General features: G+C 41.8%; 1 protein-coding gene across 1 annotated transcript in view; it reads left to right on the top strand.

Moving 5' to 3' along the window:
* The first annotated feature begins 8,413 nt into the window (after positions 1-8,413).
* SNRK (SNF related kinase) overlaps positions 8,414-22,704 on the top strand; it is a 40,571-nt gene continuing 26,280 nt past the window's right edge. The window contains exons 1-3 of the mRNA XM_074900603.1: positions 8,414-8,643; positions 19,817-19,917; positions 21,273-21,966. Coding sequence (XP_074756704.1) covers positions 21,378-21,966 — 589 coding nt within the window. The 5' untranslated portion in view covers positions 8,414-8,643; positions 19,817-19,917; positions 21,273-21,377. The remainder of the gene's footprint in view (positions 8,644-19,816; positions 19,918-21,272; positions 21,967-22,704) is intronic.

Below are 22,704 nucleotides of genomic sequence, written 5' to 3'. Positions count from 1 at the left end.
TCTAAAATAGTCCCACAATGAATGTGGTTACAGAGCTATGGGACAAATATTGCTTTGCAGGCCGTGATCAAACAGAGAGAAAAAAAGTTCAACCCTTTTTTTTTTCCCCTTGAGTTTCCAGTCCTCAGACTGGTGGAGTGAACGGAGCTGAAATAGCATACATTTTCCTGTTCTGGGTCTAAAGAAAGACTAATCCTGATCTTTCTCTGGAACAGAGAACAAGCACAACAGTGGCTTCATGACATAACTTGCTCAGTTTCAGTCCTCAAAGAATCTGGTCCCTTTGATTCTCAGTCAGACTGTTTGCAGGAAAGGGCTTGGTAGGACTTCAAGAAAACATCGACACAGTTTCAGAGATGTTAGTGACAAATCCATCTCAGCTGTAAAACAGTTACCGCAGGAACACAGAGAAATCCATGCATTTATCTTGAAGACTGGCAACCCTACCACATGAATGTTCTAATTAGGAACCACAACATCTTATTTCTTTTTTTAATACCCTAGTTGTAAATGGACAACAAATGTTACTTACCAGTGGTTGAGCAAGAGAATGTCATTGTTTAAGCATGAAAATGGAATTTAAAGTTCTGCATTCAATTATGTTTGGGGTTGCCTTTCATTTGGAGTTAAACCTGGAGATGTAAAAAAAATGTGGCTCCAATATTGTTTCTCTTCATCAAACGGGAAGAATGTCAAAGAACATACACAAACTGCCTGTAACAGCACAAAGATTGTATAAAACATGGTAAGCCTCTTGGTTGTTCAAATAATCATGCATTGTGTGAGCATAGCTATTTTGTGTTGTTTGAGTTTCCAACCACTACATTATGAGACAGATCTTATAAACCAGAAGTTTCTGAAGCCTCATTTCTATTTCTTCTCTTTCCTGCTTCTGAGATTCATTTTCTGTGAAAATGGTTTTTTCCTTTCTTTATCTCTCCCAGAGACCTCAATTTCTGGTGCACCTACTCAGTGTCAGAAGCAAAGTCATTATAAGAAAACGGCATTTTTTTTCTTTCCAGCCTGAATTGAGAAATTCTATACATCCACTAGTAACTTTGTAAGTCAGAAATCCGATACATTAAACACACAGCATTCTTCTCAGACCACCTAAAGAAAAGGAAGACTGAGTACAGAAAGAAAGACAGAGTGAAAGGAAAAAGACCCAACAAAATAGAAAGACCGTCCCCTGGGCTTTAAGGCACAGGCCAAATTGAAGATGAGGTGTAAGTGCATACAATTTCCGCAGTGCTGGTGGGGAAGCGCAAGCCAGGACTGGAGCTGTGAATTCTTGGGAATGTGCAGCTTAAAATCTGCTAACTCTGGAAAGCGGCTCTGCCCTTCGCTCTGCATTCCAGGGGGTGAATTTAACTAACACAGCTTTAGCCATTGGCTTTTACTGCGCTAGCAGAGGTCATTTTGACTGCATTTGCTGCAGCACTACAAGCAAATGTGTAAGTATTTAGCATGGCATCCATCAGAATTAAAAAAAAAAAAAATCAAACAAAAAACCCTACCCCCAAATTCTTTGTTGACAAGAATTTTTGAAATGTTTCATTTCAAAACTAAAATATTGCACTTGTAAAAATGGCAACACTATCCTTTTGGGTGAACATCAGTTATTCCAGGGAAACACATTTTACCATGTAAAACATGACTACTGCTGTTCCATGACAACAATTGCCCTCAAAGGTGCAATTGTCAAGCTTTCCTTCCAAGAAATTGCTTATTTTTAAATCCATGGCATTACATCGTTGAGATGTGGTTTTACAGGTCTTCAGCTACAGGTTTCCACATTGCACCTTGTTATTTTCTGTGGTGCACTGTATACAATTAAGTTTTCATGTAAGTGCATGGAAGGAACTACTACTGTTAAATCAGGGGTATGTATTCCTAAGGACCCTTCATTAGGTAATATATGTTTGAACATACCTAAAAATAAGTTAGTGATAATACTGTAAAAAGCTTTTAAACATTAGGTTTTTAGGACATGACGGTCTTATTTCATTCGTTAATGTGGCACGGTGGAATATAAATCATATTCTAGCCATTAGCACTTACGCTTCATTAGCAAACACTGGGGTTGAGTAATCTGTCACATGATCAGATTTCTAATTTTGATTTTAATGCAAATTAATTGGCAGCAAACATATGACTGATATTCTACACTTCCTATCATTTAGTGTATTTAAACCTGTATTTCAGAGAAATCGAAAGAATCCTTTCTGCCATTTATTTTCAGAGGGTCTCTCACCATGGATTTGTTCTTCAGAAGGACCGTTTTTCTAAACTCTACCTTCCCTTCTTCATCCCAGGTCAATGCTGCATTCTTTATTCTTCTACTCTGGCAATATGATGGGGTATTTTGAGAAGCCAGTTCAGGCAAAGTCCTCCTGAGCTGCCGTGACACCTACATGAGGAAGCCTGGCACTTTGTCCACACAAAGGCCTCCCAACCTTTCCCAGAACAGAGAAAGACAGAGTTAAACTCCTGACTACTATAAAGCAACACGTTAGCACTAAGAAATTCTTTTTTCTGGAACTGACTCACTTTTTCCTACCCTGACTCTTCTAGAATTGTTACGAGGAATCCCTAAATAACTTGGGCCAAGCCCAAAACCATAAGTGAAAAGGAATGCAAATCACTAGCCTTAGAACCACTCCTAACTTTACTGTTTAATTAGTTTATCACCTAAAACATTAATGGCATGTCTGCAGACCTTGTGCCTCTACCTTCCCCTCCAGATTCACACATTTTTATCCTTTCAAACTGAGGCATTAGGAGGCCACACCATACCTGACTTCATTTCTATGCCTGATGTTCTTTTAACGTCCCACTCCTTTCCGAGTGAAGAGGGAGCTTGTGAACTGTGTCGTCACCTCACTAGAACTAGATGTGGGACAAAGTTATTGTGCAAAGGGTGAAGTTTCTGCACTACTTCTATGCTAACCAGGACTTGGAGAGGCTGCACACTGGGTCTCAGTCTGATATTTTTGTCCCCCTCGCCTGGGGTAAGTCAGATTGGGCCACATCCCAGGTTTCCTGTCAGTACAAGGATCCCCTGTCCCTTGCATCACTGCCTCTGCTATTTGTGTCACCAGCTGGATTTGTTGCTTTGACTAAAAAGCAAGCGAGGAGTTAGGCAACGTGATACGTGCTTCCTTCACGGTGGGCAGCAACTCTCTAATTGTCCTTGGCACTAGCGGGGAAACACTGCTCTCCACCCATAGCAGGAAGCACACACCTTTTTCCTCCACAGCATTAAAGCACCCCTGGCTTTGCTTTGTGTCTCTCCTCCCCTGGTACAGGCTGCGGGTGGGTGTTTGTGCCCCTCTTGCTCCCTCAAGGGAGGTCTCTACCTTTTGGAAAGACCTGCAACACAGCGGAGCAACTATGTGGTGGTGGAAAAGCACAGGATTCCAGGTGTGATCTGAGTGCTGAGCAGAGGGTGGTAATCACTTCCCCCATCTCCCGGCTGTGCTCCTGCTGACACAGCCCAGGGCACTGTCAGCCTTCATCGCTGCCAGGGACCTGCTGGCTTGTGCTGACCCGGCTGTCCCCAGGACCCCAGGCCCTGCTCCATGAAGGTGCTTTCCCCCCTGTACCCTGCAGGGTGTTAGTCTGTCCCAGATACCATTTGCTCTGGTTGAATTTCATGAGTTTCTTGTCATTCCATTCCTCCAGCCTGAGTCCCTCTGAATGGCAGTTCTACTCTTGACCATATTGGCTAGTCCCAGCAATTTGTTGTCATCTGCAAGCTTGATGAGAGGGAACTCTGTCATCTCCTCTAGGTACTGATGAAGATATTAAACAGGTCAGGTTCCAGGATAAACCCTTACAGTACTCCACTTCTTACTGGTCTCCAGGTAGAGTATGACTGATTAACTGCTGTCCTCTCAGCCCTATCATCCAAAACCAGCTTTTCACCCATGTGGTTGTCCATTCATCCAAACCATAATGTCCTCGTTTGGATACAAGATTTTGGCAGACAGTGTCAAAAGCTTTGAAAATGTCAAAGTAAATGATATCTACTGCTCTTCCTTCATATACAAATCTAGTCACTTTACTGCAGAAGGCAATCAGGTTGCTGAGGCATGATTCACCCTTGGTAAATGCATGCTGGTTGTTCCCAGTCACCTCCTCCCTGCGTCCAGCAATGTGTCCCAAGAAGATATGGACTTCCACTTGGACTGCAGTGAGGCTGATCAGCCAACAGTTTCCCTTTGGGCTTTTTTTTCCAAGACAGGCGCAACATTTGCCTTTCTACAGTCACTGGGGACCTCCCCCAATCTCCAGAACCTTTCAAAGATAAAAGTGCGGCCTTGCAGTGACACCAGCCAGCTCCCTCAGCACCCTTGCATGCAGCTCGGTTGATCCCATGCATGTTTATGGGCTGAGCTCCTCCACATAATCAGCGACTTGATCCTTACCCGTTGCTGGTAGTTCTCCTCCTTGAATCCTAAGCACAGAGAGCTGGGAGACCCTGAGGGTAGGTCTGAGGCAAAGATGGCTCTAGGTACCACAGCCTTATCTGTTTCCACTGTTTCTAGATCGTTGCCCCATTCAGGAACATGCCCACATTTTTCCTTTTTTGTCTTTTGGTCTTGGAGCTGTGGCAGAAGCCCTCCTTGTTGCCCATGAGATCCCTTGCAAATCTTAACTCTAGTTGAGCTTTGACCTCAGAAAACAGACTGTATGTGATTCCTTTGAACACCTGCAGCCGTTTCTGCATCAGCCCAGAAACCTGAGTTAGCTACTCTGATGGTGGAAATGTACAGAACGTTCAAATGCAAGCACCAAGGCTATTAAGAAATGTAATATCTGAATGTCCTGCGTAAGCTTCAGTATAAATTGTACTCTTCTATATCTGTCCAAAGGCAGCTGCTTTGTTCTGCTTTGTCAGGGATACTGTTAATAATTTAATAATGAAAGGGAACTAATGAGGCCTATGGATTTGAGCCTCATGCTCAGATTATCCAGTGCCTAATGAAGTGTGAATTTTGACTGAAGCTTTTTCCACCCTGAGGGGAAAAAGCCACTCTCATCCAAGTGGATTCTCCTGTGACTAATAAAGGGTGAGCTCACACTGCAGCTTTTGCAGTACAGGGAGTACAGGTAAATTCTCCAGTACCTAGCTGACACTTACGAAAACATGTAATTCGGGAGATATCTACCCCTTTAATTCAGATTTGACCGGTGGGTTTGGTAATTACTAAGGTGAATGGACAGACTGGTCCAAAGTCACTATTTAAGCCTCGTGCACTTTGAAACATTCCAACATCTTCACTACTTTGCATTTCAAACACATTCTGTTGGAAAGGTGCAAAATAATTTACATTAACAATTAGCCTAATTTTTGAAACAGGTGAACTGTAATGATTCATCTTTTGAAAAACACATCCCTCCTCAAATACTGCGGAGTAACAATTTTGTAGGTGTTTATATACTCCATACTTTTCACAGATGGCTTACACGTTTAGTATCTTTTATAAAATAAGGTTGTATCTAATGTAAGACAGCAAGACTTCTGCAAAAATAAATATTATCTACCATTTCCTTTCTACAGTAGACTCAGTTTGGATTTAACAAAGAGGAATGTCGTCTGGTCTGATTTGGATGCATATGTGCCATGAGCAACCTCCCAAATAGATGCACGAGGCTGTTGCTGTCACCTTTCCTAGACAAATACATTCAGACTAATGACTGACAAGATGAGGTGTGTTTTGCTGTGGCATAGCTAAAGCATATCAGCTATCTTGTTTTAAAAACGAAAAGTAGGAGACCAGGCATCGCACTTTTATTGCAAGGCAAGCCAGGTGAGGCCATCCGAAAGCAGCAGCATAGTGCTGACCTCCCCTAGCAACCTAGCTGCAGCTTGTCTGATTTTACAGGCACATAGCTACCACATTAATTGTTTTCACTGTGAAAGACCTCACAAAAACAAAACAAGGCCCTATCCCACGGAAGACAAAGCCCCATGCAAGTAACTGTATATGTGACAGGAGATTTACGTTGGCCTGTTGAAGAAACAAACAGCATCGGTCTCACCCCAGCAGTGTGCGATCTAGCGTGAATAGTAATAAAACTGCCTGAAAAAAGGCAAACCAGCCTGTACTGAGTTACAATCCCCTTTGATTGTCAGATTCCTTCCAGCCGCTGTTGCCTCCCCTTAATTGCTGCACATATCCTTGACCCTCTAGTTCTTTTTAATCTCACACATATTAATCTACAAAGACTCATCACACTGAGTAGAAGAACTACTGATTTACACAAGTGACCCAAAGTATAGTATCTCATAACAGCAATATCGCAGGTGAGAACACTTGGAGTTTCTTCTGCAAATGTTCCCTTTCCCACCCACTTGTTGTCCCGCACAAGCAAGCAAAGACACACATGCACTGAGCAGTTGAGTACATCTGAGTATGATAGCCTGCGCGGCAGCACAACGGATAATGTGATTTCTAGCAAATATAAAAAAGTCCTTCAGGCCAGAATATTTTGCTAAGGGAGACTTAGCAGCACTAAACTGAAGCATCATTAACAACTTTTGCATGTATACGGTCTTTGTAAGATGTGCCTTCTCCAACATGCAAAAGAAACGCAAACAGAAAAACAGGTGGAAACCGTAGCTACTGTTAACGAGAAAGTGAGAGGCAGGATCTAGACTTAAGTTTTACAGAACAATAAACATTAGGCATCATCTGATCATAGAAGGCTCAGAAATCCAAGAGGTGTGTGCTGCAAACTGGTGCAAACTGAGACTTGAGAATTCAGTGGTGATGGGCTGGTTATTGCAATCTCTTAGATCAGGAAGAAAATTAACCTTATTCCAGCCAAAGCCAGGACATCCATCTTGTAAATTCAGCAATCAGTTGTGTTTTACTGGTGTCAAATCGGTGTAAGAGTGGAGAGCCAGGCCTGCTGAATGGTCTAAATGATGACAAAATCAAGCATTTCTCATTCTTGTTAGGGAGCAGTGATCAGAGTCAACATATACTGAAATCTTGTATTTTTTCCTCATTTCTCTTTTAAAACCTTAAAGTATGAAGTCATAAGGTCTTTTTTTACTATATATGATTCACACTATTTCAGTTTAATCATTTCCTGAACTGTATTTTCTAGTTTATTTACAAATGTTTGGTTAGTTCAATAGCCCCTGCTGTATAGTGTAATGTAAGCTATTCATGAAGGAACAGCATCTAAATTTTGTCAAAGCATGGGGAAAACCGAAAAGCGTTTATCAAACATTTTCATAAAATTGGGCTTCACTATATTGAGGTTTTGTATTCTCTCTCTATGGATGCTGATTGACCATTTCTATTTGAAAAAAAAAAAGGGGGGGGGGGGCACTTTTCAAAGTACCGCTTTTAAGTCTTTCCCTGGTTACTCGAATTTCCTTTCCTTGACCTCGGGAGGAAAGTCTTGCATGATTTCTGATGCTCCAAGCAACCACTTTGCTCATACCCCTTAACATGCAGGAGCATGAACGCTTCTGTAGCACAATCGTTCAAGGTTTTTCCCTCTCCTTCACTACCCGTGCAGCCGTTTCCCTCCAAAACACCTGCCAGGTTCATTCCCTGGCCTATTTTCTCCTACTAGCCTCAATGTCATCCTTTCCTTTCGCTGCTCCTATTTCCAGCCGACCTCCACCATCCATCTTAATCCCGTCCTCCTCACCACAGGGGAATCCAACGGCAGCGTGCCTCGCTGCCCCAACACCATCGCTACTCAGGGGCCAAGGGGCACCACCTCTACACTCTCATTAATACACCGTTATCCTACCCCTTTCACTCGCGATCGGATCAGGCAGGAATCACAGGCGTGGCCATTTCGCCACGTTAATGAGCCCTCCGGCCCAGCATCCCCCCTCCCCGAAAGAGAGTGAGAGGGGCGGTGAACTCGCAGGCGAACGGCCGCCACCCAGCCGGCGGGCCCGCGGGCTTCGCCCTCTCCTCAGACCTTCCACGGCTCGCCCTCCCCTCCCTGCTTATTTTTGCCATTTCCAGGGCGAATTAGCCGGGACCTTTAGGAAGCCGGAGCCCGGGGCGGGCAGGAACAGGATCAAGCCCCGTTCCCCGGGTGCCGCCGGCGGCGGCGACCAGCCCGGCTGCCTACCCTGCCGCCCTGTCCCCTTAGCTGCCCCCTCTCGCCCTGCCCTCGGGCAGCCTCGCCTCTCCTCTCCCTTCCTCTCCCCTTTGCCCGCTCCCCGCCCCGCCATTGGCCCGCCGTGACGGCAATGGCGCGGCCCCCCCTCCCCGCGCAGGCGCGCTGCCGCTGGGCTCGCGGGCTCGCGCGGGTGCCCGTGGCCCCGCCCTCCCCCCGCGGCTCCCCGCGAGCCGCCGCGGCCGTTGTTGTCAGTTGCGTTTCGGAGCCGCCGCAGCAGCAGGGCCCGGCGGAGCGCGCGCCAGGCGCGGGGCAGGACCCGCCGCCGCTCCCCCCCCCCCCACCCCCCTCACGCTCCGAGGCTCCGCGGCCCGGCCGAGGGTCTCCCGCTGAGCTCTCCGAGCCGTTCCCCTCCCTCCCTTCCTGCCGCCGCTCCTCGTCCCCGCCGCCGCTCCCGGGGGCAGTCGCGGCGGGTGCTGCCCATGCAGGGGGCGGCGCGGGGCGCGGCGGCCCGAGGAAACGCCGCCGCCGCTGCAGGCAGTAAGTTGCCGGTGGGGTTGGGCCGGGTTCGGCTTGGGCTTGGGCCGGTGAAGACCGGGGCCGGCTCGGTGGGGTGGGGTGGGTTCCCTTCCTCCCCTCCCTTCGCCTTTCCGTTTCTCCCGGAGCCGGCCTCGCCCGCCGAGCTCCTCCCGGCCGGCCCAATGGCGGCCTCGGCCCAGGAGGAGGCGGTGGGGGGACGTTTCCCGGCCGCCGAAGGTCGGTGTGTCGGTGCCGCCCGGGGCTGGAGCAGAGGGATTTTGGCGGGGGCGGGGACGGGAGGAGCGGGTGTTCCCGCGGGGACGGCGGCCTCCCGGCGAGAGCCTCCTGTGCCCCCTGGGGCGGCGGAGCCGGGGGTGCCCCACGCGAGACCTCTTACCCCCCCCCGCCTTCCGTGGCGTGCGGCCGGGCGCGCGGGTGACCGGGCGTCCCGCTCGCGCGGGTGACACCTGACCCCGCGCGTGTCCGTGCCCGCCCGCGTGCGTGGCCTCGCCTCCTCCCCCCCCCCCCCCCCCGCCCCGGAGCAGCGTTACGGGCACCGCGGGAAAAGTGGCGGCGAGTTTGCCCCGCCGCCACCCTGCTGGCCTCGCCGGCTCCGCCGCGTATTTTCTGTTGCTCGGGGTGGTGGCGGGGGGAGGCTAAAGAAGCGAGGCGAAAGCCCTCCGGTTAGAGGGCCGGTCCGGTGACGGGTGCGTGTCGGGGGAATGACGGTGCATCTTGCCCCCCGGAGCCAGGGGCACAGCCAACAGGTCTGCTCTGAATGCAGGGCTGGAGCGGGCCCCCGGCAGAGGCTGGAAGCGCAAGTTTCCCGTGTTCTTTGTCAATACGCGTATTGCGCCTGTCGATACGCTGATGTTGCATTGAGTGGAATGCCTTGAGATTACTGTAGAAATCGGTCGGGGAAGTCGATAAGTCCGGGGTAGAGGTCTTTGTGCTTTTCGCTGGGTGGGCTGTGGCACTCCGCTGGTTATATTTATGGAAGATTACTTTTAAAGGTGTTTGTGGTTGATGCACAGTCTCAGTAATAGCTGAAGGACAGATACTTGTGGTTGGTTTTGGTGGTGGGTTTTTTCTTTTTTTTTTTTTTTTTTTTTTTTTTTTTTTAACTAAGTAGACCGAATAAAGTATCAGAGAACATCCGCTAGGGAAAAAGCCTATATTGGCCTGAGACTGGTTGGTGACAAATGTGACCTATTTTCAAATTGGAGATTTTTATTGGTAAGTGATGCTAGAACACCTGCGAAGGAGAGAGCTTTACATGGGATACGGAAATAGAAAAAGCTTTGGGTTTTCGCTTATGCACAGATAGCTTCTTAATGATCATCTTGCTTTCACGAGTTTTTTTAAGAGTAGATACGCAAAGAAGTAGTTTCCTCAACGGTACCATTGCAGTTCCTGGAGCAGCTGAAGTGTATTGTATGATTTACAGCCATCTAGCATGAATGGATTGCATGCAAATCTGCTTACGCCTGCCCTCTGTAGTGCAGTCACTACTTAGTCATATAGGCTGGTTTTTCGGAGTTGTTTATTACGGATATATTTAGATCTTCAGGCTCTGGGGAAGGACCAGTGTAATGAATCTCAGCAAAATGAAATCTATATAAAAGTGTTTACAAGCAAACGTTTATTATGTCAGAATTAAGCAGTTCTTGCAAGGCATGCACCATTAGGAACTGGGTTAATGAATGTTGGGGGGTTTTTCATAGCTTTATCACAGAAAGTGGGAATTTGCCTGCTAGTTATTTTTGTGCTATCGCTGATCCTTAGAAAGAAGGAATCTGAAACAAACTTAAAAAAACTAACAGTCATTGCTGCATAATGCAGTCAAATTTTACCTTGTGGAACATTTTAAAATATTAACTTAGACTAATATTTGCCCCTTTTACTAATAGTGCATTTAAAAAAAAACAGATTTGATGTCTTAACAATCAAGTCTAAGGAGGAGAAAGTCTGATCTTATTTCACATTTTTCCTGAATATTCTAAATGACCAGAAAAGTAGCAGAATGATTTTTCAAGTGATTGGGAAAAGAAGCTAACCTGAATACTGGAGTAGTGCCTGGTATGCAAGGTATCATCTAAGACAGCACATTCATCTGGCTCTTTTAAGGGAATCTGTGTGATCCATACCTGAGGCTTCCAACAAAAACAGGGAGAAGGGAAGATGACATCTTAAGTGGACTTAGTGATAAAATGGTTTGGGGTTTTGGTTTTTTCTCTTTTTACATGATTGAGAAGCAAGAAAATACCGATTGAGTTTTGGATACTGAAATTTCTGTACAGGTTTCTGATGTTCCTTGAATCATCTTGCTGTGAGAACTAATATTCCCATGTGGTGTGGGTGGTAGCACTGTAGATACATAGTCTGCTTTCCGATTATTTTAAACAAATAGCATGTTAAGAGTTTGCACGTTAAGATGCTGCTGAAGGTATTCTTGTACTTGCAGTAGTCGTCTTCCTTGTGTGTTGTTCTGACCAACCGATCTCTTCTAAGGCTCTAACTCCCTGTCTTCAATATCATATTTGAGTAATTCTTTTGCAGGCTACACCTTCAGTGTGTCATTGCCCTTTTTATCCCACGAGCGACTGTAATGCCAAACTAGTGCCTGTGTCTTGCTTTGTTGCCTGCCTTGCTTTCAAGGGCACAGTATCCTGATGCAGCTAGCTTTTTTTTTTCCTCCAAATGTGTGTGTCTCACGACAAAATCCAAGAAAAGAAGTGCATTTTTTCTGCTTTCAAAATTCTGCTGGAATGCTGTAGCTGTAAAATTTCTGGATGAACTTCTGTCCGTTCCTGCTTAATAGTGTTTTCTAGTTATGTCTTTGAGTAAGTGGAACATGGTTCAGATCAGGGACGCTGCCTTTTGTGTATAGGGCTGAACTGCAGTTTATGATGAATATACTGATATTAAATTGCATAAGTTCTTAACTTTAGTAACCTATGAGGTTACTGTGAGGCTCATCTTCATTGTCAGACTACTTTCAAGCACTTAACTGGAATGCTACAGCTTCTGTAATAATGTAAAGTGGCTGTTGTTTTAATACACATAACAGTATTATGTAATAGCTTAAGAGGATTTGAAAAACTGTATATTCACTTAGAATTCTAGGATAACTTACCCTGGCAGAGTTCTAGTACATGTAAGTTAATTAAGTCACCAATGTTAAGATCTTAATGAGGAAAAAGTGCAGTATGGTTTTTAAACTTGGAAATATAAACCAGAGCACGTTTGCTTTCTGAAAAGCTGAATCTCTCAGTTGTACAGTGATCTTCAGCAGCAGTGTTGGGGCATGAATGTTGTACAGTATTCGACAGGCTGGTTTTTAATCTTCATATATCATTCTGTGTTTTCTGCAGCAGCCCCCTATCTGGTTACTGACTGGACATAAACCAACTTCACTTGAGAGATAAGATGATAGCCTAGACTTCTATAATTTTAGTTCATGTTGAAACGTGGTGAATTTCAGGTGTCTGCCAGTTTTGAACTAATTTAAGATGCTGTAAATGAAGATAAAGTATTGAAACTGAGTAGCTGTAGGTTGGGGACAATTCATTTCTTGAGGTTTAAGTAGTTTGTATAGTAGATGGAAAATGTCAGCATCTCAGAGGCAACAAGTCATTTCAGTACTTAAGTTTTACATTACTAGATGTATTGCTAAACAAATGAAGCTGATGTTTGAGCTCAGAGATCATTCTCAAGAAATTTAATAGAAATTATTGTTGCTTGTAATAGGTACTAACTGTGTACACGGATTTGCATCTGAATACTCATATTTGAGAGAGTGTGTGTTGTATTTTCTCTTCCCTTGACACAGAATAAAAATAATTGTCATTCTTAATTCATGCAACAAAGATGATAATAGGTATTTCAACAGTGGTAACTTATTAAAGCGTTAAGCTACAGTGAAGTGGCCTAAGTGTTCACTGATTAATGGTGAAATGTTTAGAGCTCCTGTTAAAGGTCTTTGCTACGCTGTCTGGCATGAGAAAATTATGTGGTAATGTTAATAAATAGACATTTGAAAAAGGTGAAACAATTCTGAGAATTCATGAATGTGGAGGAGGTGATTCCTCGGAAAGAGTCCAGATTGGTGGAATAGAAATCTGAGCTGTCTTTTTTTTGCAAAGTTCCTGCAGTAGGTTTTCTGGAAATAAAGATACAGTGTCCTGTCTAAAAGATAGTGATACCATAGTGATTTCTGTCTGATATGCAAAGTATTTCTTCATCAGTTCAATGTTCCTAGTTATTTTAGGAGGAAAAAAAGAAAAAAGGAAAATGTGTTGAGATTTAGAATGTTAAAGCCTATGAGAAGCTACTTGGATATTGCTTATCAAGCTTGGAAAAGTGTAATTCTGGGCTAGGGAGTCCCAACTACCATGAGTTACCCCTGTTGCTTTCAAGATGGTTGACAGAAAAGCTTGTTAGCGTCTGTGATCTTCAGGCTTCTTTGATACTAGATCTCGATTGGTTAGGTTTATGAATGTCTGTAACTAAGATACACATGCTAATTTCCTGTAGCTGAGGAGAAATTTTTCTTTCAGTGGGAACTGCAAAACGTGGTCACTTCAGCTGAAACAGATTTTTTCATGTATCATGACATCACAGGGTCTGAACAGAATTTTATAACTGGTTTACAGATACAAAAAGAAAATACTAGCAGATATCACAACATTTGGAGCGAGTCCTTTTTAAAAGATGTTATCACGTACTACTTTACAGAAGGTAATTTAGGGGACATGGCCATGTGAGAAGGTCTGGTATTCTTCTATTCCTCTGCAATAATGCTTTAAGAGCAGCTTTAGATCTTATGCAGTGTATTGCTGAAGCATCTGATACGTGAACAGGGTGGTGGTGCCTGTCTGTATTATTATTTTTTTTATTTGTTTAGCTACACACTGAACTAAGAGTAGGCACAAGAGGAAAATAGACAACATGAAATTAATTACTTTTGGATCTGTGGCTGGTGTGAGGACTTTTAAATAGTGTAAAGCTATTGCCAGGTTCTCAAATCCATAGAGCAGATTGCATTTGTCTTGAGTAATGCCTTCTCTTAGAAATGGAAAGTGCCTTGTGAGTTACAGTCATGATCAGCATGGTTAAGAAAGTATCATGGGCTTTTAACACGTTTCACAACTGGAGGCAGTTGGAACCAATGACAGTGACTACTAATGATGGGTTTGTCAATGGATCATAGTTTGATCACGCTTAGCACATCTGCCCTCTTAATAGCTTTGGTGTCTAGTCTGTATTCATAATCTTGCTATTACTACTACCAGCTTGGTATTGCTTTGCAATACATACCTACTTCAGTGTTGTCTGTATTTTTTTTTCCTCATTCACATACTGTGAAAGAAAAAAGGAAATATACATTCTTGACTTTTGAAGTAGGGGGCCTTGAAGGAGCAATTCAGATGCAGTGGCCCTTTTTTCATTTGTCTCTTGAAGATGGTTCTCACAAAGATAGCAACTGCCTAGTGGGATTTCTACACCACAGTTCACAAATTTTAGTTTGCTCTTTGTTAGTGTTCTGCAAACCACTCACCACAGCTTTGCAAACCCGTGTGAAAGAGGAAAGCTTAAACTTTCCATGCTTGATGTGACTGTACTAGTCTTCAAGAAAATAGGATGGTAGACAGCAATCTGTTGGTCTAGAAGCATTTCTTGTCTAAGAAATAAATGTATTCTTTAGTTGACAATATCCTGAATCACACATATTTTTTAACTTTAATTTTTCTCATACATCAGAGCTGCCTCAAAGTCTTGTTCTTAGATCTCAGGTCATGCAGACTTATAATTTTCTGTTACAAAGTAACGTTAGTAACTTCTATTTCTTCTCCGATCTGTAATGCTACCCCTCCCTCCCCCAACCTTTTGTTTATAGGTCCAGAAGCAATGTTTTAGTAAGTTTATTGGCCTGCCAAATATTTCTGCTGCTGGCTGTTCGCTGAATAATGGACCTTAGAGTTGAAGCATTCTTATTAGCATTTTGTTTTTATTTCTGGATTCTAAGAAGAGTTAAGGCTAGGCATCAGTAGCTCCACTGCTTGTAATACATTCTAAAATAATAAAATGCTAAAATTCCACTACAAGCTTCCCAAATGTTTAATGGCAAAACTTCATCAGCACTTGGCAGCTCTCCTATCTTTTCTGAGCAACATTCCAAGGACTATTTAAAACTAAGGAATACAATTAAATTGTGTGGGTTAATTCTTTATATGTTTGAACATATAACTACTTGATAACTCTTCATCATTTTAGGTGTAGTCATGCTGAATGGTAGAGGAATTTGCTGATACATCTTGACATTTTATTAACTCAGTATGAGTTGGATGCTGACGCTGTGAGGGATGACAACGAGGACTAATACAAAAATAAAAAAGTGCTTGTATCTTCTGTAGTGTTTTATTGTGAAACTTGGTGAGAGCAGGAGGGCTTACGGGGTTGGTCATCAATGAAGGGGAAGATATGTGTGTATGCTGTGGTGCAGTCATGCAAAGTGGAAATTAAAGCATTAATTAGCATTGTGTTTATAAGAGCTGAGCTGTAATACTGCCCTTGTGTGTTGTGGCTTCCTGCCCTTCCCCCCCCCCCCCCCCCAATGCCGCATCTGCAAAGTTTGGCTGTAGGGCAAGTATAGATTAGTGTCGGTTCTTTGAGTACTGAGTACATTTGATAGTTGTGAAGGCTTGGGTCATAGAAAGGTGGAGGAGGGAGGGCATTGCTGTGACACCTGTGTGTGGAAACAGGAGGAAAATACAGGTCCTTGGGATCTTAAGTCTCATATTGGGTCTTGAATATTCAAGGAATATTGGGAAGTATGAGGCTTAAAAAGTTTCAGATACTCTGGAGGAATTGAGTCATGACTAGTTTTCAGAGCGCATGGTATGCATTAAGTGTGTATGTTCTTCACACGTTGCTATTGCAACACTTTGTACCTGTTTCTAGCGTGTTGACTCTTCCTTATATAAAAGGAAAGGTGATTGAAAACCTGGGCAAAGCAGATCGTCGCACTGGTGAAGGTGTTAACATCATCACCTGTAAGTAGTGGCTCATACAGTAAGAAAGATAGGCAGTTTTTAAAGGCTTATGCATTAGGCTGTGAAGGTGTCTTGTAGTAGGATGGTAGATAAAAATTGGTAGGAAATATTGGAAAAATATGAAAAATTATACTTGTGCAGTGTGTATACTGAGTTGGTATTTCCTTCAGTTTGCTCTCAGATTCTAATGATTTGTACAAATTGCTATCAGAGTAAAAAAAAAAGCTTCTGGATCTCTGATCAGTTTATGTCAAATTTCAGTTTACAGCTTCTAGGAAGACTAGTAACATCAATCTCACTCTCAACATAATTATGTAGTAAATACATAGTATAAATGCTGTTATTCATCAGAGGCAAAAGAGAGCAAAAGGAGAAACAGGGTAAAAATTTATCTTGTGGATGTCTATAATGTGTGTATCCACTGAACTAGGCATGCTAAACTCCTGTTACAGAAAATGAAAACATATGCTTTTAAGAAATGATTCATTTGATCTATTTACCTATCTGCTTTAGGGTACAATTTGTTTTATCATAGGCTCTTATCTGTGTTGAGTGAATCTCCATTTATTGCGAAGGGAGACGGGAAGTTAGCTGTCTGTGGATGGACCAGTCCCAGGAAGCTTACTTCAGCTTTCATGTCTGTTAGCTCGATAATGCAGGGGAGTTTTTGCATTGGTGGTATTGTAACCCTTTGTTGAAATGGGACCTTGAATCTTCACTTTCTAAAGTAAGAAGCTAAAACACACATTAAGGTAAGATGAACTAGGCTGGTCTTACATGTAATAGATAATCTAGTGAAACTTTTTGGACAGGATGAATTGCATGAAAAAAAGCTAGGGTCTCTGAAACATGCTGTTTTTCTGAACAGATCTATTAAGAGATCTATTCATCCATCTTTTAGAGATGGTTGAATCACAGTACTGTTGTTAAGCTTCTTAATAGAATGCATGTGATATTACAAAACAGCTTCTGCAGATCTCCATTACAGAGGCTGTTTGCAAGTGTTTTGTGGGATAGGATATATGAGCTTCTATGGAAGGAAAGATCTGTTCTGAATCTATTTACTGGTAAATGTCTACATTGCATAAAATGAGTAGTGGGGGTGTAGCTGAATTCTGGTATAGTTAGGGAAAACTGCATAACTAGCCACGTCGTTTAAATGCTGCTAATGGTTTTAGTAAGCTCACCAGCTAGAAAACTCAAACTCTCTAATGCTGAAAAATAAACTTATAAAGGACTTTAGATAAGGTGAATGAAAAGAAACACAGGTAAAGATTTTCTGTGATAAATTTTCTCTTAAATGTTTTTCCTCAGGCTGTGGTTTGGCTTGCTGGCCAGTTATGGCTGATTGAAATTTTGATTGTCACATGCTGCAGTTTGCAGCTCCTTCATTTGGTAAAAATGTTCAAGAGGTCACATTGTAAACTGGATCACTGAAATAATCTGTCATTAAAACTAACCCTGTTTTGGAGCTGGTGGTAGTAGATGTGTTAAATGTGGATGTTTTGGGTGATTCCATTTAGAGTTAGGCACAGAAGTTTTACTGATGTAACTAAAGAGACAACTGCAAAGAAAAGGTCACAAAGAGGCTTCAGCTGGAAAGCTGGTACCTTGTGAAACTGCATTGTTAGCTGATCCTTAAGTGCTTTCAAAATTCTGCTTTCTTACTCTAGAGAGAATCTGCGAAAAAGAAACTACTTCTCGAAAAAAATATTGGCATAGCAACTGTGATCCTTTAGGTAGCCTATTGAAATTGTAATCAAGGTTTGTATCTATGTGCACTACAATAGTTTTGCATCCCTTTCCTACCACTGAACAACAATTTTGGTATGTTCCCTTCAAACCATATATGTGTCTAGCATCCTTGTGTTTAGCTGTGGGAGCTTTATCTCTAAAGATTCGTTTTTAAACCCACAGAAAGTTAGTTTTTCTGTTATTGTGGAGGCTTTGTTAAACTGCTAATGGGGCTGCGATGTTACTAAGTGTAGTTTATCTTCCATTTCTGTAACCTTTCATTCTGTTGATTGCTGTCTGATGTGTTATTTCCATGGTTTAAGAGTAACTGATTTTTTGCTGGAATTTTGTTGACCGGTAGATGTTTATGTGTCTTATATAATTTAGAGATAAATCACTCGTTGAGCTTATACAAAGATGTGTTGAAAATGGGTTAACTGAACAAAATAATTAGTATAAATCTTCACTTACTGCTGAGTGTTGTAATCACTTAGATTCAGTCAAGTTACATTCTGTTACATCTGGCTGGGTTTGCTCCCTCCCTTTTGTTCTGCTAGGGATGGAACCTTGTTGAATTTAAGAAAGAAAAGCTAAATCAAAATGGAGTGAGGCTTTTTACTTCCATCTTCCTTACCTCTTTCAGTAACAAAACTTTGGTTTTGCCATGCTCTGAGAAAGCTCTGTCTTGTCTGCAGGTGTTGTTTTTGAATACAAGACTTAATAGAAAATCTCTCTTGAAGCCATGTCTCCTCCTTAAAGAGTAAAGGTGTTTCATAATCTAGGCCAGATTTGTAGGATGTGATGAATTTGTGTGAATAGAGATGTAAATCTTGAGGTTTGACTTAACATTCAAGAAAGAAATGGCCTGTAAAAACTTGAGTACTGGAGTTTGTATTGCTGGTAACTTCAATTGCACAGGGAATGACTGTCTGTTTTTTGACGCAAGTTTTATGGTTTTTTAAGTTTAAGAGTTCCAAAACTGTTAAGTAGTTTAGCATAAGGTATTGACTGTAGGATGCATTATGGGTAAAACAGATTTGTAAGGGGGAGTGATGTCCTAGTGGCAGTTAAAAAGTTGTCTTCAAGCTTGTGTGCTCTTTTTTCAAATTTTATTTCTTTAATCTAAAAGTAGTGAAGAATGATTAGGGGGCTGTGGAAACACCAGTTCTATAAAGTGTGTTTGTGTGGGGTGGGTTTTTTGTTTTTTAAATGCCTGAAGTCCTTTTAGGATTGAGACTGGAGTGACACAACAATATGGGGCACAGCTGGTTAATATCTCCCCTACTGCTTCATACAGGTTAAGGTCAGGTGATTTATATATGTACACAGACTATTTTTCATTAGCCTGCATTTTGGGGGTTAGGTCAGTATGATGGAACATTATCCAACTATAATAAAGCATTACATGGAAACATTCTCAATGCTCCGTAGTAGTAAAAAAACCCAGATTGGCCTAAAAGTAGTATAGAACAAACCAGAAAATGTGTGGAGTAAGGTGAAAAGAATACTAAAGTCTGTGGAATAACCTCTGTAAAAGGAGTGACAGACTAGGACTTGAAAAGATTGAACTGAAGCTAGGAAGGGATGAAGCTAGAACTGTGAGTTGCTTGAGGCAAGGTAAATAGAGTGTGATAGTTCTTGTTTTGGAACAGACGGTTAATGAGAAGATGCACAAATTATTAGGAGATTAAAAACAAACAAGAGGAAGTGGTTCTTCTCACAGCACATAGTTAAGCTATTAATCTCCTTGTTGCAGGATGTTCTTGATACTAAAAATTCACATGCTTTAATAAAGGACCTGCCCAGTTTCACAGGGAGGGGTGTGGTGGAATCCATCAAGCGTTATTAAATACAAACCACTGCTCTGTGATGTAAAGAAGTTTTTGAATCTCTTAAAGATAAGGAGAGTTTCATTATTTGTTGTTACGTTTGCCGTTGTACTATGTTCTTCCCTATGCATCCTCTTAATGGTTACTTACCAGGTAGGAGAGTGTTTGACAGGGGCATTTGGTTTAATTTAGCATGCTGTAATCTAGTTTTGTACTTTCTGGAATAAGGGTGGGATGGTATTACATGGTTAATTGGAAGTGGTAGGGGAAGTATTCTAAGATAAGCAGTACAGGATGTGCTGGGAAGCAGATGTGCCAACCCCAAATTTGATACTGTGGCATCTTCTAGTGAAGTGGACTGGTTTCTGGAAGAGTATTTGAGGCACAGTGTTTAGTAGCAGAATGAAAGGGTACAGTAACATAAAACCCAATGAAGTTTTTTTTAACCTTGATTTATTATCTTTAAAGAAAAACAAAAAAACAACCCTCAATGTTTATATGGTTGTTACACTGATCCTGTTCCTTGTCTAAGTTATGAAGTTTCAGAAGTTGATTGATTTCATTCAAATTTTACAGGGCTGGAGGTCACAAACTGAATTCCCACGGACTTTGTGGAAGTAGACAGCTGGATAGAGAAGAGGTTATATACCATGGCTCCAGCTGAGAGAAGCAGTAAGGTGAGCTTGTTAAACATTAGAGAATCCCCATAGGACCCCCAACCTTGTAATTGAATCCATATGAAACCAGGTTCATTAGTTTCACTGCCTGTGAAATAACTTGTTTAGCAGGGAGTGTTTTTAATCTAATGCTTACATTTTGACTTGAGAATAACTTATGTAAGGGGCTGTTTGTTTGCCAGCTTCCTTTTCAGAGATTTTCTTTTTGAAGTTCAGTTTTGAAACTGTGAAAATATATTCTAAAGAGCCATGTTTTCTGTATTTTATGGCGTTGGCAATAAGCCATCTAATTTTCATATTTCAATCTACTTTGCACTCAAAGTGGGAGAAATGGTTAGCTTTTTGATAGCTACATATTTTTATTTAAACCTCAACCTAAGTTAAAGATGCAGGAAAAGTTTTGGGAAGGCTCTGTGTGAAAAAAAAGGCAATGGGACATAAGGCCTTCAAAAGCAGGTTTGAATATGTGTGTTTTGTAAGTTGGATCTTCTTTGCTTAAATGCCAAATTAAATGGTAGGCAGGAGTTCAACACAAATAAGCTGAACTCTTGAGTTCTCTCCCCTTCCTTCCCACTCTTCTTCCCCTTCTCCTGACTCATTCCCAGGACTGTTGAACATATGCAGCCTACATGCAAACTTTTTATCACCAGTTTTTATAACTCGAGTCAAAATATTTAACAAGACATTTTATTTAGCACTAAGAGTACATTCAACCCAAATGTTTCATTTTAGCCTGTAAAGCTTTGTTCATTTGTTGTTATTACAGTATGGATTGATAATGCTCAAACTAATTAGAGTAACAAAATTAAGTCTTGTATGTCTGTCTGAGCTTTGCTAAACAGGGAGTTGTTAAAAGGGATAAGGTAAATGTCCAATGTCATGCCATCAGAACTTTGTATTAGAGCTGTATCATGCTGTAACATGAAGAAAGATGCCAAAAAAAAAAGATAAATCAAGCGTGTTCCTCTTGTCAATATTCTGTGCTGCCCAGTTGATTCCCAACGTAGCTAGAAAAATTACAGATTTTGGCTTTGCCAGTTTTAAGAGTCCTTATAACACTGACTTCTTCAAGTGTTGCTTGCAGGGTTTCTAACTCAAGAACATGAACACCGCCAAATTTTCAGAGAAATTATAATTATTGCACTGTTGAAATTCACTTTCTTTGAGCATACTGTTAATGTGATTTCCAAAATCTGTTGGTCGCTATAGCATGGCTTATCAAACCCTTTGCAAAAACCCCTGAAGAATTTCATAAGTCATCTGTAGTAATGTGCCCATTTAACTCAAGGAGATTTACAGGGTAATAATTTTGCTAATTTTTATACAAATATATAATCTTGTCTCTTTATTTTTAGGTATGCTTGGCAGTGACAATGGACTATTTATTTGCATCAGATACTCTTATATGAAAAGATCACATTTCCAAAGAGCTTAAATATATTTCCATCTTCTGAAACAGAATGGCAGGCTTCAAACGAGGATATGATGGAAAAATTGCAGGATTGTATGACTTGGATAAAACTTTGGGCAGAGGCCATTTTGCTGTGGTCAAACTTGCTCGGCATGTCTTTACAGGTGAAAAAGTAGCAGTAAAAGTAATTGACAAGACCAAACTGGACACTCTAGCCACTGGACATCTTTTTCAAGAAGTTAGATGCATGAAACTAGTGCAGCATCCCAATATAGTACGGCTGTATGAAGTGATTGACACCCAGACTAAGCTTTATCTTATCTTAGAGCTAGGTGATGGAGGAGATATGTTTGATTACATCATGAAACATGAAGAAGGTCTGAATGAGGATCTGGCAAAAAAATATTTTGCTCAAATAGTTCATGCTATATCCTACTGCCATAAACTTCATGTAGTTCATAGAGACCTAAAACCAGAGAATGTTGTCTTCTTTGAAAAACAAGGACTTGTGAAATTGACTGATTTTGGCTTCAGCAACAAATTTCAGCCTGGAAAGAAGCTCACCACAAGCTGTGGATCTCTTGCATATTCTGCTCCTGAAATTTTACTTGGGGATGAATATGATGCACCAGCAGTGGGTATGTCCTCTTCGAATTCAACCAGTAATCTAAACTTTAAATACCATGATGTTGTACCACTCTGTTTTCTGTTTCAAGATAGTGCCGTATGTGGAAGCCAGCTAATTGGCAACTAATAGTATTATAACCTGGATGAGTTAGTTATTGGATGAATTAATGCCAGAGCAGCTCTGTTTGAAGGAGAAACTCAAACATTCTCAAAAATGCATAGAAGTTCCTTTTGTATGAAGTTATGCAATTGTATACATTGTAATTAACTTCTCTATTAATAATAATATGAATACAATGTGTATATTTGTACTTGCTTTGATAGAGGGCCCATCCCCTTTTCAGGAAAGTTCCTGTTTTTAAAATATTTTTAACATCACCACCCTCCAATCCCTTCCCAACCCACTCCCCACCCACCCCCTGCAAAAAAACCCAACAAACCAGTGAGGTTTTTTTCCCCCTCATTTCAGCCGTATAAGAATGTCATTGTGAGCTCAGGCTGCTTACATGTTCTGCTTCAAGGTGGTAGGAATCCATTTTTAGTAAGTACTAACTTGGCTATCAAAAGAGGAGACAGGAAATAAAGGAAAGCTTTAACTCCCTCTTCCCTTTCTCTGCCTTTTTCTGAGAACTGAAAGTAGGAGGTAAGTTCTCAGTTGCTCCCAATTGTTTAAAAAGTAAGAGAAATAGTAATGTGTAAATCAGTCTTCATGTTTCTAGCTGGAAAGTGGGGTGTGCTAGGCAATTCTC

Source organism: Athene noctua, chromosome 2 (assembly GCF_965140245.1).
Source record: "Athene noctua chromosome 2, bAthNoc1.hap1.1, whole genome shotgun sequence".
In the NCBI taxonomy this organism is placed as follows: domain Eukaryota; kingdom Metazoa; phylum Chordata; class Aves; order Strigiformes; family Strigidae; genus Athene; species Athene noctua.
Note: the sequence above shows the minus strand (reverse complement) of the source record. Positions and strands in the feature narration are given on the sequence as shown.